At 50.3% G+C, this 14,395-nt stretch overlaps 1 protein-coding gene across 3 annotated transcripts in view; it reads right to left on the reverse strand.

Annotated features, from left to right (window-relative positions):
• Positions 1–14,395, reverse strand: part of RCAN1 (regulator of calcineurin 1) — a 109,381-nt gene that overhangs the window by 6,805 nt on the left and 88,181 nt on the right. For 2 of the 3 annotated variants that reach the window (XM_012558618.2, XM_023741330.1), the window contains exon 2: positions 1,489–1,662. In XM_012558618.2, the coding sequence (XP_012414072.1) occupies positions 1,489–1,509 (21 nt within the window). In that variant the 5' untranslated portion in view covers positions 1,510–1,662. Of the gene's footprint in view, positions 1–1,488; positions 1,663–5,711; positions 5,799–14,395 lie in introns of those variants that run through there. The other variant, XM_023741331.1, reaches the window with a different exon arrangement.

Genomic DNA, 14,395 nt, shown 5'->3' on the forward strand with positions numbered 1-14,395 from the left:
TTACGCCTTACTAATTATCCCTACGATTAGAAGGCTATCTGGGAACAACTTACTCAAAAGCTTACCAGTTTTGTTTTCTTTATACTTCAACACTTCCCCCCAGATTGTCACAATGAACATGTGTTCCTTTTATGATCAGAAAAAAGTCAGGAAAGTACTAAGCAGTTATTCACAGAAAACCAAAAACCCACTGCCACTGAGTCGATTCCGACTCATAGTGACCCTATAGGACAGAGTAGAACTGCCCCACAGGGTTTCCAAGGAGCACCTGATGGATTCGAGCTGCCGACCTTTGGTTAGCAGCCCGAGGTTTAACCACTGCACACCAGGGTTTGTGTTGTTCATTGAAGGCCTCATCAAGTGCAGGAAAGCCTGTGCTCACAGGGGAAGCTGCACGCCGCCCTTGGCCCCACAGACCACCAGGGGGCAGTGCATCCCAGCCCGCTTTCATTTACCGGGAACCTGCTGGGCAGGCTGGCCCTCAGATCATTCTATCAGGAAAGGCGTTTTGCTCTCTGGCCCGGAGTCAGGACAGCTTTCCTCCCATTGGCAGGAAGCCTCTCGGGAGACCCGCTCCCACCCTGGCGCGGGGCTCAGAGCCTGCCTGGGGCTCACTCACACAGCAGAGTAGCATCCTAGAAGCTCCTTCCCCACTCCCTGCATCCCCTCTTCCTTCTTCATGTGGAATTTTGTGGGCTGCCTGGAAGGTAGGTCACTGGCCAATTCTGCCTCATAGCAACCATATAGGACAGAGCAGAACTGCCCCACAGGGTTTCCCAGGAGCAGATGGTGGATTCCAACTGCCGATCTTCTGGTTAGCAGCTGAGTTCTTAACCACTGTGCCACCAGGGCTCTGGAGGCTTGTAAGCAGGAGGAAAAAGCAAACCCGGGGCTGGGCCCTGCTGACAGGACGGCTCCTTGGAGCTGCCTACCAGTCCAGGCCACCCATTTTCTGCATCTTCTTTGGGGCCAGGGCGGGCAGCCCTACGCTGGTGTGCATGCTGGGGTGCATGGTGTTTGCAGACTGCTGCTTCCCTGAGGGCTGAGAGGACACCTGCTTTCTCCACCAGGGGGAGGGAGAGAGCACACTGCTGTCTGCAGAAAACCGTATGGAGCTGGGACCTCCACCTTTGCTCCGGCTGGAACCCTCCAGCAAGTTCCGTGTGAAGACCAGCGGCGCACATGTGTGAGGGCACCAGCGCAGCGACACTCACAACCCCCCGCCTTACCACCTCACTTTACAGCCCTCCTCCCCTCGCCTGGCACTGGCCATTCTGAGGATGACCAGGGGCCACTGGGAGGCTGCTTTCAGACACACCTCGATGTTTTCTTAAGATAGATGAGACGCTGGTAACTTCGGGTATAAACTTCGCCCTTCTCAAGATGAATTCTTGGGGTTAAAAAGAAATCACTGTATAATCTAAGTACCAGCTGCTTCAGAAAACCCGGTGGGAGGGAGAAGCAACCACAGCACTAAACTCGACTCACCTGAGCAAAGTATAATTTCATTTCCTTTCCCAGAAACTCAGTCTTATGCAGCTGGAGTCTGGCGTCTGCCGCAGATAAAGGGTTGCTGAAGTTTATCCTGACTCGTTTGAAGCTCTTAAAATACTGAAAGGTGATGTCCTTGTCGTATGTCCTAAACAGCGATTCAAACTTGGCCTGAAAAATTATAATAAAAACAGAAGAATTTAAAATGTACCCAAATATGATCCCTGACCAGGCATCCGCGTTACATTTCTTATTGAGGAAGTGAATTATCAACCATTTCTAGAACGCGGAACTTCTTTCCTGGAGAAGATACAGAGAATCAGCCTTTCTCCTGAGGATACGCCGCACCTTCTGCCCTTCTACCCCCAACAGAGGCGGTTGTATGGGGCCCGTGGGTGGCGCAAATGGTTCAGTGCTCAGAAACCCACCCAGAGGTGCCTTGGAAGAAAGGCCTGGCGATCGGACAGGTCATAGCCAGAAAACCCTTTGGAGCAGTTCTACTCTGCAGCACATGGGGACACCATGAGTCGGACCTGACAACTGATTACTGGTTCGCAGGCGGCTGTGTAAGAAAGAGGAGCCCTGGTGGCACAGTGGTTAAAGTTCTCGACTGCCAACCCAAAGGTCTGCAGTTCGAACTCACCAGCTGCTCTGTGGGAGAAAGATGTGGCAGTCTGCTTCCGTAAAGATTTACAGCCTTGGAAACCCTATGGGGCAGTTCTACTCTGTCCTGCAGGGTTGCTATGAGTCGGAATCGACTCGATGGCAGTGAGTATATGAAGGTAAGATTGTATGGTTTATGAAATTGCATTTCATAAGCCGAACAATGATCGTACTTAAACACTTTTTATGGTAAAATTCTTTTTAAAGTAGAGTGAGCATTTTCCAAGGAGGAACAGCTTGGTAACTTGGTCCCCTCTCCCGCCCGCCAGCTTCTCTGTCCAATGACCTTCTCTATCTGGTTATAACCCAAGCCCCTCCCACCCCAGCTCAGAGTGCTCAGCGAACACCTTCCTGTTAATGGGCACAGGCCCCCTTTTCAGCCCAATTAGGAAAGTCACAAGCTCTGGCCTCAGCTTCCTTGCATAAAGCAAGGCCCCAGCAGCTCCAGAAAGACTGCAATCACCAGCTGTCAGCCCAAGTGAAGACAGAAATACTTCTTTAGGGATTAAAAGCAGTGAAGCTAATTTGAGAAAACCATTTTTATTGAGCAGGAAAATGACGACGCTAATAAAAAGCTTTGTTTCTTAATGTAAAGAGACCGGTTTAAAAAAACCTGCTCCTGCGTTTATCTCAGCCTGTTATTTTTTGACACTAAAATAATCCTGGTTTAAAAACCAACATACTGCAAACGGACCATTTCTGCATGCTGGCTTTAACGCCTGCGCACATCTGGCTCCAGTGTTATAGGCATTAGTGGGAATTAGGAAACCTCATGAGCTCTTCGAATGAAAAGCCAAAGTTCAAAGATAACAAGCTCAGATTCAGACAACACAACTCATCAGCTTCCTCCCTTTTCTGAGAAGCTCTGCAGAGGCCCCTGGGCTGGGTCCCAGGTGAGGTGGGGTGGGGCCGAGCAGGGTGGGGTGGAGGTGGGAGAGCTGGGCAGGCCATCATGATTCCTCAGGATTCCAGAAGAGAGCTGGACAGGCGAGGCTTCTGGGGATTGCAAGGCTTTTAGTCCCCATGGTTCTGGGTCTTTTTTTCAGACTACACACTCAGGGCCTGTGCTGGGAGCTGGCTGAAAGGCAGAGGGGGCGGCTGAGAGTCGGGATCTGGGCAGTGGGGGCCCACAACTGCATAAGCAATGCAGAAGGGGAAACAGGGCCCCCTAGGAGCCCGGAACACCTGCAGAAAACACAGTGTAAGTGCCCAGCGGAGAGAGGATATTAAATAGGACAGGAGTACAGGTTCTGGAATGTTCACAGCTCCACAGCGCAGGGCAGGAAGTGGGGGAGGAGTGTGCAGGGGAGGAAAAGGGCAAAGGTGCACCTGCCCAGGTAGGGCTGCCCACAGGAGAGGCTGCCAGGTCCCTATCCGACCGCAGAGTGGCTGCTGGCTCCTTGAGGGAGAAGGGAACAACTCACAAACTTGCTGTTCTTGCATCTCCCTGGCTTTCTTTAAAAAACAAACAAAACCTGTTGCCATCCAGTGGATTCTGACCCCTAGCGACCCTACAGGACAGAGTAGAACTGCCCCAGAGAGTTTCCAAGGAGCGGCTGGTGGATTCCAACTGCCAACCTTTTGGTTAGCAGCCGAGCTCTTAACCAAGGTGCCACCGGGCTTGTCTTTAGTTGATGAAACTTTCTGTGACCTTTCTGGGAGGGTTTTTGCAAAGGCACGTGTAAACAAAGGCAGAGTAGATGCTCAGTCTCTCGTCTGGCAGCCTCATACTTTAACCCACCCCTCTCGAGCACCGGCAAGTGTCTGGCGAAGGGTGTGCCTCCTAAATATGGAATTTCGCATGACCTCATCAATAAGCTCTGGGACCAAGTGCTTAGTTTTGGAGCTATGATTCAGAGTTTAGGCAAGATGACTTTGATGAATGTTTTCAGAACACAAGCCGGGGCTCAGGCCCGGGACATGAGAGAAATTAACATTATCTGTTCAATCCATACTACTATTATACTACTCTCTTATAAAATCATCATAATTCTTCAAATAACTGACATCTAGTTACTAGAGTTGTTGTATGGCATCTCTGCTTAGTTAAATAGCTGTTTTCCTTACCTTGAGCCTAACACTGAACACTTCCATCCTGCAGCACGCTTACACAGAACCCCGTGGGAGCGTCCTATGTTTAGCGCTTTGACACACAGACTGCTCTACAACCTCCTTCAAAAACTGTGGTCCTGGGCTGAAAGCACTGTGTACAGTCACGGCGTTAAATTTTATACGGATGGATAGAGGCCCCGAATCCACCGCTGTGGAGTCAATTCTGACTCAGAGAGACCCCGCAGGGTTTCGTAGGCTGTAAATCTTTACGGAAGCAGACTGCCTCATCTTTCTCTGGAGGAGCCAGTGGTGGTTTTGAGCAGCTGACATTCTGGTCAGCAGTCGGTCGCTGTACCTGCTGTGCCACCAGAGAGATATATACAAAGAGACATATTCACGTGTCCCCCTATGGCTTTGGGTATAAAGCATGTAACACAAACACCACCCCCCAAACAGAGCATACAGAATTAATCATATTTGATATCATTAAAGATCAGTTATATAGCTGGGTAGTTATTTGATGAAAAATCTTACATTTTAATCAAATCAGGGAGAAAAGAGGCACCCTAACCCCAGGAGGCACCCTTAGCCCAGGAGGCACCTTCAGCCCAGGAGGTACCCTCAGTCCTGGAGGCACCTTCAGCCCAGGAGGCACCCTCAGCCCAGGAGGCACCCTTACCCCAGGAGGCACCCTCAGCCCTGGAGGTACCCTGAGCCCAGGAGGCACCCTTAGCCCTGGAGGCACCCTCAGCCCTGGAGGTACCCTGAGCACAGGAGGCACCCTTAGCCCTGGAGGCACCCTTACCCCAGGAGGCACCCTTACCCCAGGAGGCACCCTGAGCACAGGAGGCACCCTTACCCCAGGAGGCACCCTCAGCCCTGGAGACACACTTAGCCCTGGAGGCACCCCTACTCCAGGAGGCACCCTCAGCCCTGGAGGCACCCTTACCCCAGGAGGCACCCTCAGCCCAGGAGGCACCCTTACCCCTGGAGGCACCCTCAGCCCAGGAGGCTCCCTCAGCCCAGGAGGCTCCCTCAGCCCAGGAGGCACCCTCAGCCCAGCTGCCGTGGATACACTTTCTCTGCTGGAGAAACTGGTAGCCTGGAGGATAGACCCTGGTAATAACGGGCAAAGCCTACAAAGATCTTCACAATATCCATTTCCTAAGGTGAAATCAAGTTACTCTGAGTTCTGCCTGTAAAACAGAAGCATCCTAGTCACCATCTGAAATTTACTTCTAACATAAAACCAAAAACCAAGCCCACTGCCATCACATCGATTCCGACTCAAAAACACCCGAACTCTGCCTTATCATTTGGTCAAGGACCTGAATATTTTCAAATACAGAGATCTTTAGAAATTCCTTCACTGTATACCTTTTGCTTTTCCAAGTTAAAAGTACTTTGAATTTACTTCAAAACTCCAAAATCCACCAGAGAGCCACATACCCCCAAATACTTCATTAATAGTACCAATTAACGCAATGTTGTGAGACGTCCCTTACCCTGGTTTCACTTTCGCTGAAGACATCGCTGTTGGCCACACAGGCAATGAGGGAGCTAAAGCTGTAGTTAAAGGTTCTAAAGTGCATCCTGCTTTCCTACTGGGACCCAGGAGTCAAGTCCTGAGTGACGTCCCTTTACAGGAGCTGCAGGTTCCCGCTGGAGCCCGTGCTTATAAAGCACCAAGGGCCGGCCCCTTGGGGGAAAAAGCACCACTTCCAGGGCATCCTGTTTGGACAGCAAATTCCTGAGTCAAGTCCTGCATGCTCGCAGGCGGACAGGGACAAAGTGTGAGTCTCTACTGGAAAGAGGTGACGTCAGCACCTTAGTCATTTTCCCTATGCTAATTACCTCTGCTTTGGGAGGATGGAAAAAGCTGCCAAGATTTGCTCAGCAGCTGCTTTATCAACCCCTCCTGCAGCATAGTTTCCACTGGTAGTAATTCCATTCAGCGCTCAGGCGGCACGCTCCCGGTTGGACGGCGCCCTCCTTAAGACGGAAAATCTTACAGGAGAACAGGGAGCAAGTCCACAGCACTGAACAGCAATTAGCCCTCCCGGGAAATCTCAAGGCTTTGGGAAACCTGGAGACCGAGGTCTGGGTGACCTGTTTCACCCTTGCGATCTCCTGAAAACTCCATGGAAGTTTCAAACTGGGGAATTAGAGAAAACGTTTTGAAATCTGTTTTGGTCAGTGAGCTCCGGTTTCTGAAGAGAAGAGTGGAATTAACTTTGAAACCCGATGTTGCTGTTGTTGTCTTCCGGTTAAGCTTTACCGGATGAATGTCCCAGTCCCCACTTAACTCCACAGCCTTACGACGGGATGGTGGGAGGAGATCCTAAAGCAGTCCTGGGACTTTCATTTGAAAACTTCATTACTGTAATTTGAGAACCAGCAATACACAACACTTGGATCATTTTCTAACGGCTACTGAGTTTAGGCAAAGATCCAAGAACATTTTAGGGAATCCAGCCTCCGAAGGTGAGAAAAGACAGACTAAGAAGTCCGGTTTAGAGGTTCACAAACGACATGTTTTTTTTCAAAAACAGGAAAAGCAGTAGCAACAGAGAGAACCCCCACTACTACTGCAAAGCCATCCAGGCTGGTGTTTTTCAGGGAAGCTACCTGGTCTGGCTCAGAAGCACGTGGGGATGGCAGGACTGACTCCGGTGGTGACTTTCAAAAGGTTGCAACTCTTTAAAAATTCTCAACCTGTTACAAGTTTAGATGCCTATGGTGGTCTGGGTCCTAGGTCTGTTCCACTCTCCCCAATTTCATCAGACACCTGAAGGTGCTAAAGTTATTTTTAAAAAGCAGTCTCGAGTCTGTGGGTCCACAATCAACATCCGTGGAAGCAGAAGTCAAGAAATCAAAGGATGCATTGCATTGGGCAAATCTGTTGCAAAAGACCTCTCTGAGGTGCTGAAAAGCAAACGTGTCCCCTTGAGGACTAGGGTGCACCTGACCCAAGCCATGGTGTTTTCAATCACCTCACATGATGTGAAAGCCGGACGATGAATAAGGAAGATCAAAGAAGAATTGACCCCTTTGAATTGTGGTGTTGGCGAAGAATATTGAATATCCCATGGACTGCCAGAAGAACGAACAGGTCTGTCTTGGAAGAAGGACAGCCAGAATGCGCCTTAGAAGCAAGGACGGTGAGACTATGTCTCACATACTTTGGGCATGTTGTCAGGAGGGACCAGTCCCTGGAGAAGGACATCATGCTTGGTAAAGTGGAGGGTCAGCAAAAAAGAGGAAGACCAGCAACGAGATAGACTGACACAGCAGCTCCAACAATGGACTCAAGCATAACAACTGTGAGGCTGGGGCAGGACCGGGCAGTGTTTCATTTTGTTGTACATGGGGTCTCTGTGAGTTGGAATGGACTCAACAGCACCTAACAAGAAGTCTAGGGGCGCCAGCAGGGATGGTTCAGTGGTAGGATTCTCCCTTCCACGCTGGAGACCCAGGTTCCATTCCCGGCTGATGCACCTCACGCGCAGCCACCAGCCTTCCGGCAGTGCAGACAGGTTTCAGTAGAGCTTCCAGACTAAGACAGACTAGGAGGAAAGGCCTGGCGATCTACTTCCAAAAATCGGCCAATGAAAACCTTATGGATCACAGTGGTCCAATCCTGCTGTGTATGGGGTCACCATGAGTTGGAGGCCAACTCAATGGCAGCTAACAGGAGTCTAGGAGCACACAGGGACATCTCCTAACCTTCAAAAGTTAAATGGAACCCTTACCATTCACATTTAAAAATTTAACTTCAGAGAATCATTAAAGCCAGCCAATAATTAAAAAGAATATATGCAAGAGGAAAAAACAAACCAGAACATTTATCCTTCCAAAAAAGGAAATCAAAGGCTTCTTGCATGAGTGTGCATTGCTTAATTTCAACGTGCTGAGACTTGCTGCCGACTGTGGATTATGTAAGGAACCAATTACGGTGTTTGCTTTGCCGAAGTGCCCGTAACTCCCAACCCAAAAAGAGCTAAATGCATATGTTCTAAAACATTTGAGAACACGGTGAACAGAACGGTGTATGTCAGACACCGAGGGGAACTAGCCATACTGGGTGGTGCCCCACGATGCAGAGTGTTCACCTTGAAGGCTCTGCCCTTCCCGTCCTCGAGGCTAGTGCGCAGTGTATGTGGGGTGTGTGTGTGTGCTGTGTGTCTATGTGTACGGTGTACATGGTGTGTGTGTGTATGGTGTGTGTGGTGGGGTGTGTGTGTGGTGGGGTGTGTCTATGTGTATGGTGTGTGTGGTGGGGTGTGTGTGTGTGCTGTGTGTCTATGTGTACGGTGTACATGGTGTGTGTGTGTATGGTATGTGTGGTGGGGTGTGTGTGTGGTGGGGTGTATGTGTGGTGGGGTGTGTCTATGTGTACGGTGTGTGTGGTGGTGGTCAGGGGGGCGCTGGGGCTGGAGACGCAGAACTGTATTCCACTTGTCCAGAGAGGCCGGGCCCTTGTTGAAGTGCTCTTCCTCCCCTCAAACCCCTTGCCTCTTTCTCTTCCTTCTCACCTCAACAGTGGCAGAGTTAAAGGGGGATCAAACCAAACCAAACCCAACCCGTTGCCGTCGAGTCGATTCTGACTCACAGCGGGTGACCCTACAGGACAGAGTAAAACTGCCCCATAGGGTTTCCAAGGCTGTAATCTTACGGGCAGCAGATGGTCACATCTTTGTCCTGCAGAATTGCTGCTGGGTTCGAATCGCCGACCTTTTAGCTGGCAGCCAAGCACTTAACCAACGGCACCACCAGGGCTAATTCGCTGTCATTTGTTTTTTTCTTAGTCATAACATAAAGGCCCTGTTCAGCTGTCCGGAAAAATCTGGAACATTTCTGTTCATTTGAGACACTAGTACTGGGCTCACCCAAGAAAGAGAATAGGAAGGTAGTTGAACACCGTTTAAATGTTTAAATGAGAACTCTTTCGCTAGGCTGCCCCCAAAAGTCAAACCACACTTGTAATTCTGTACCTGACTTTGAAGTGATTTTCTGTTCCAGCTGACTTGGATTTAGTGAACTTGCGAGCTCCCGTTTTTAGATCAGGCACAGGGGCTGGTCAAATTGGTGGCTGCCGAGCATGGAGATGCTGGAAATGGGGCTATCTGGCAAAAGTCCTGGGTCACGAAGTGTCCCAGTGACTGCGGCAGGGGAAAGGACACCTAGCATCCATCCCCTCAGTGTGTTCAGCCCCAAAGCGAGAGGTGTGAAGTAGGTTAGAGTTTTCAGAGCACATCACCCTGAGGGACACGGCTCCATGCCACTGCTCTGACACCTTGCTGCCCACAAAGCTGGGTACCAGGGTTCCTGGGACACCTGTCCCCCACAGCCAGAGGTGACACAGCTCATCTCAGTTTCCCTTCATCTGCTAATCTGACCGTTCTTGTCTCATCCACAAACTTGGGTTTCTAAACATCCTATGCAAAATTTACTTTGTAAATAGATCTCTGCCCCACAGAGGACAAACGTGGAGCCAAAGCAAGTGTAAAACAAGCTGATTTCCCTACTTGTGTATCTCCTGGTGGTTTGGGAGACAAGTATATTCTTGATTCTTGCTTGCGGGTCGGATCTCACTGATGTGGAGAAAGAAGTGCCCACAGAGATACAGGACTCGTCAGAACTCCTGAGAAGCGTACTAAAAGCTGCACTCCCAATAGTAAAACTGAAACCAGAATTAAAACAGACATTAAATGCCTTCGTTACCACAAAGCTTAGATGTTTTACATTTCTTCCACTCTCGCCATAAAAATCACAAAAGAATCCCTTTAACCTGCGTTTGCCTCCTCCGGCTCCAGTGAGAGCACACTCTCGGTAAGAAGTTTCTATTTTCAGCGAGGAAAACTTGAGGTTCATGTGAATTCCATCATTCCCATTACAGCATTCCTACAGCATAGCTGGGATTACCTCAGCACTTCCATTATAAACCCCAAGGAGTTTACAATGTGGCAAGAATGTGCCACCCGCTGACACTGTAGAAAATGAATCGACCAGAGAGAAAGTGGGTTTTGACTTTGACGGGCTGACAAAACGCAGCCGAGAATGAGGCACCTTCTAAAGATCTCTTGGAAAGGAAAGCAATGCTGGTGGAGCTAACTGGGGTCACCGCACTGATCCTTCACACTAACACACTCACATTCTATTGACCTTTCAGGCTCTGAGATAATGGAATGACTTTATTGTTGTTTTGTGTTCTTTCTAACATGGGGCACTGTTTCCCCAGCCTGACGACCGCACGAAAGAAAACCACACCGACCCTTCTCTTCCTCATCTTCATCACTTCAAGCGCTGAAAGGTGTTGAGGAGAAGGTTCTAGTCCTCCACTGAGCTGTGGTGAGGACTGAACAATCTGAAGTACCCAGCAGGGTGTGTCAGCTGCTTCTCTGTTCCCTAGGTCACAGATAAGCACACCAAGACTCAGGGGTAACACTGTGTTAGGGGAGCCAGGACTCTCCCCTGACGGCAGTGCCCCTCGGCTTTGCAGCACATTTCCCCATTTCTGGGACGGGTGTCTCTGTTTTTTCAGTCCCTCCAGCTGGACTGTCCAGGCCACCTAGGATGTCTTCCTCTCCACTTTGCACTCCTACCACACCACTTGAGGCACCCCCCACCCCATAACTCTGCAACACCTTTCCAACTGGCCTTACTATGCCGATTAACTTTGTACACTTCCACAACCAAACACTTTCCAAAGCCAAGCCTGGATCACATTCCTCTCCTACTGTAAGAGCTTCAGTGACTTCTCACTGCTCCTTAAATATCCATCCATTCACCTATCCATCCACTCACCCATCAATCCATCTACCCACGCACCCACTGACCCATCCATCCATCCACCCATCCACACACCCATCCATCCACCCACGCACCCACCGACCCATCCATCCATCCACCCATCCACACACCCATCCATCCATCCACCCACCCACCAATCCATCTATCCATCCATCCATCCATCCACCTATCCATCCATCCACCCACATATCCATCCATTCTCCCAGGCACTGTTCTAGGTGCTGGGGATTCAGGAGTGAACATGACAGAAAGCAATCCCTGACTTCATGAAGCTTACATTCTAGCTAGAGAGAAAGACAATAAACAAGATAAATTAGTGGAGTACATAGAATGTTTAGATAATAATTAGATAATAATTTGGGAATAAAGCAGAGGGGAAGGATAGAAGTTTGGAAAAGGGGATGTTGAAAGTTTAGAAGGACTAGCCAGGGAGGGCATCCTTGAGAAAGTGGCATGGAAGGGAGTGAGTGAGCCGTGGGGATGTAGGGAACAGCATTCCAGGCTGAGGGAACAGCAGGTGCAAAGGGCTGCAGGTAAGAATCCTGGCACGTGGAGGGCCCAGGAGGCTGCAGGAGGCACACAGGGAAGGTGGCTGGAAGAGCACGTGAGACCTTTAGTCCCCTGGAAGGATGCTGGCATATATTTTGACTGAGGTGGAGTTGTCAGAGGGTTTGGGCAGAGGAGGGGCGTGATCTGACTTCCACCCTAACAATCCTCCGGTTTCTGGTTCAGAATAGAGGGAAAGGCCCAGTGAGGAGGTGGCTGGCGCCAGCAGGGCAGTGAGACCGCCGTCTCTGACCACAGTGCCCACTGCTCCCCTCGGTTCCCTCAGCTGGCTCCTCCCTTGTCTCACCTCTGCCTCTAAACTCCTACTCATCCTTGAAACCCCATCCAAGAGCCCCTCGTCCAGGAGCCTTGCCCCCAGCTAAAGGCTCTCTCCCTCCTTTAACCCCGGTGACCCCCAGCTCCCCCCACAGTCTGCCCGGTGTAAGAACACCAACGTCCTCACTGGCCTACCTCCCTGCTACAGTGAGCCTTCATGAGGGCAATGCACCCCCGCCACACTGCCCAAAGGGACTCGCAGAATTCAACACCGCCCTGGGGGCCGGGGGAGTCCCTGTGACACAGGCAAACGGGGTAGGGGGCCGGGGGGGGGTCCCTGTGACACAGGCAAATGGGGCGGGGGGTCAGGGGGGGAGTCCCTGTGACACAGGCAAATGGGGCCGGTGGGGGGGAGTCCCTGTGACACAGGCAAATGGGGCCGGTGGGGGGGAGTCCCTGTGACACAGGCAAAGAGCCAGGACTTGACCGGGGTGGCCGCCGTGTGACCGCTGAGGCCGTCTTGCCTCTGGTTTGTGCAGAGCCTGTGTGGTCACTGCAGGCGGCACGGCGTTGGGTGAGGAGCTTGCTCACAGGCCTCACGTGTGCTCACAGGGCACCAGAGCACCCCCAGATGAGTCTCCTTGCTCTGGGGGAGCTGGCACGACGCCCAGGTCCCTCAATGACCGCACCGTTAGCGGGTAGCTCTAAGGCACCACCACCACCCTGTGGGGCTCCTGGTGCTTCTTCCTGTGAATCTAGGGTGGTGTCTCCGAGACAGTCCCTCAGGTGTGGGACAAATACAGTCAACTTCCACGTTTACCTGGTCTTTCTTAAATGCCTATTTTCAGGGTATGCTTTGTAAGGTACATAATACGTAGTAGACCGTGGACAGAATTTAGAAATAAAGTGATTTTATCGGCAGATGTACTCGGATATCTTTTACTAATGAGATTCGTGATCTAAGAGTTTGCAGACCATTTGTCTAAGTGGTGGCGTGATTCAACTCTCACTTCCCTTTTGGCTCGTTCATGAGGATTAAACGTCAGAAACAGAATAGGAGAGAGATTCTTATTTTCCATACCTTTCAAGCAATTGCTGTTCTGTCCACTTTTAGCAGCCATCAGGGAACGGGCTCAGGAATTTACTGTTTGAGTACCGGTAAAATCTGCCGGGTCACAGGGAGCAGCCACTAACCTAAGATAACCTCCACATGCTGATTTTCTAATCGACTTCAAAGATTCTATCAGGACTCCCCAGAGAAAGAAATCAGGCGGGAGCTGGTTCTCCAACCACTGAGAAGTCCAAATCTGAGTAAGAAGACTATCTTACAGGAAAATCACTGATGGATGGGACAAAGCAGGGAGGGAGAGAGTTGCAAATTTATACCTTAAGATTTCATCTTGTTGGTTAAATTCCACGTGTGCTTCCAATCCCATTAACTCTGGTTCCCTTATTACCTCAATCTTTCCCCAGTGCTTGGAGGTTAACCACCGCACTGGAACTTCCTGGAAACACACTGCTCGGAATGCTTACGATGAAGAAATTGCCATAGGCAGATCAAAGTTCCACTTAATGACTTGGAAACATGGACTGTCTTAGTTATCTGGTGCTGCCATAACTGAAATACCGTAAGTGGATGGCTTTAACAAACAGATTTATTTTCTCACGCTTCAGGAGGCTAGAAATCTGATTTCAGAGCACTGTCCACGAGAAGGCTTTCTCTGTCAGCTCTGGGGGACGGTCCTTGTCTCTTCAGCTTCTGCTTCCTCGGATATCTCCACGCGTCTTGGCTTCCATCGTACCCCCTCTCCTCTGCTCACCTGTTTCCCACTGCCCCGACTCATAGCGACCCTACAGGACAAAAGAGAACTGCCCCATAGAGTTTCCAAGGAGCGGCTGATAGATTCGCACTGCCGACCTTTTGGTCAGCAGCCAAGCTCTTAACCACTCAAACCCAAAAGACAAACCCATTGCCGTCGTGTTGATTCCGACTCATAGCAACCTTACAGGACAGAGTAGAACTGCCCCATAGGGTTTCCAAGGAGCGGCTGGGGATTCAAACTGCCAACCTTTCGATTAGCAGCTGAGCTCTTAACCACTGCACCACCGGGGCTCCAGGCCAACCACAGGTATGGAGGTTAAGATTTACAACATATATATTTTTCTTTTTATTGTGCTTTAGATGGAGGTTTACAGAGCAAATTAGTTTCTCCTTAAACGATTAATACACATATTATTTTGTGACATTGGTTGCTTACCCCATGAAGTGCCAACCTCTCCCCTTCTCCCAGCTTTCCTCACATCCTGCCTTCTCGTCCTTGCTCCTGGGCAGGTGTGCCCCTTTAGTCTCGTTTTGTGGGCCTGTCTAATCTTTGGCTGAAGGGTAAACCTCAGGAGTGACGTCAGTACTGAGTTAAAAGGGTGTCTGGGGGCCATATTCTTGGGGTTTCTCCAGTCTCTGTCAGGCCAGGAACTCTGGTCTTGTTTTGTGAGTTAGGATTTTGTTCTGCATTTTTCTCCAGCTCTGTCCGGGACCCTCTGTTGTGATCCCTAC

This window comes from Trichechus manatus, unplaced genomic scaffold, assembly GCF_000243295.1.
Source record: "Trichechus manatus latirostris isolate Lorelei unplaced genomic scaffold, TriManLat1.0 scaffold00177, whole genome shotgun sequence".
Classification (NCBI taxonomy): Eukaryota; Metazoa; Chordata; class Mammalia; order Sirenia; family Trichechidae; genus Trichechus; species Trichechus manatus.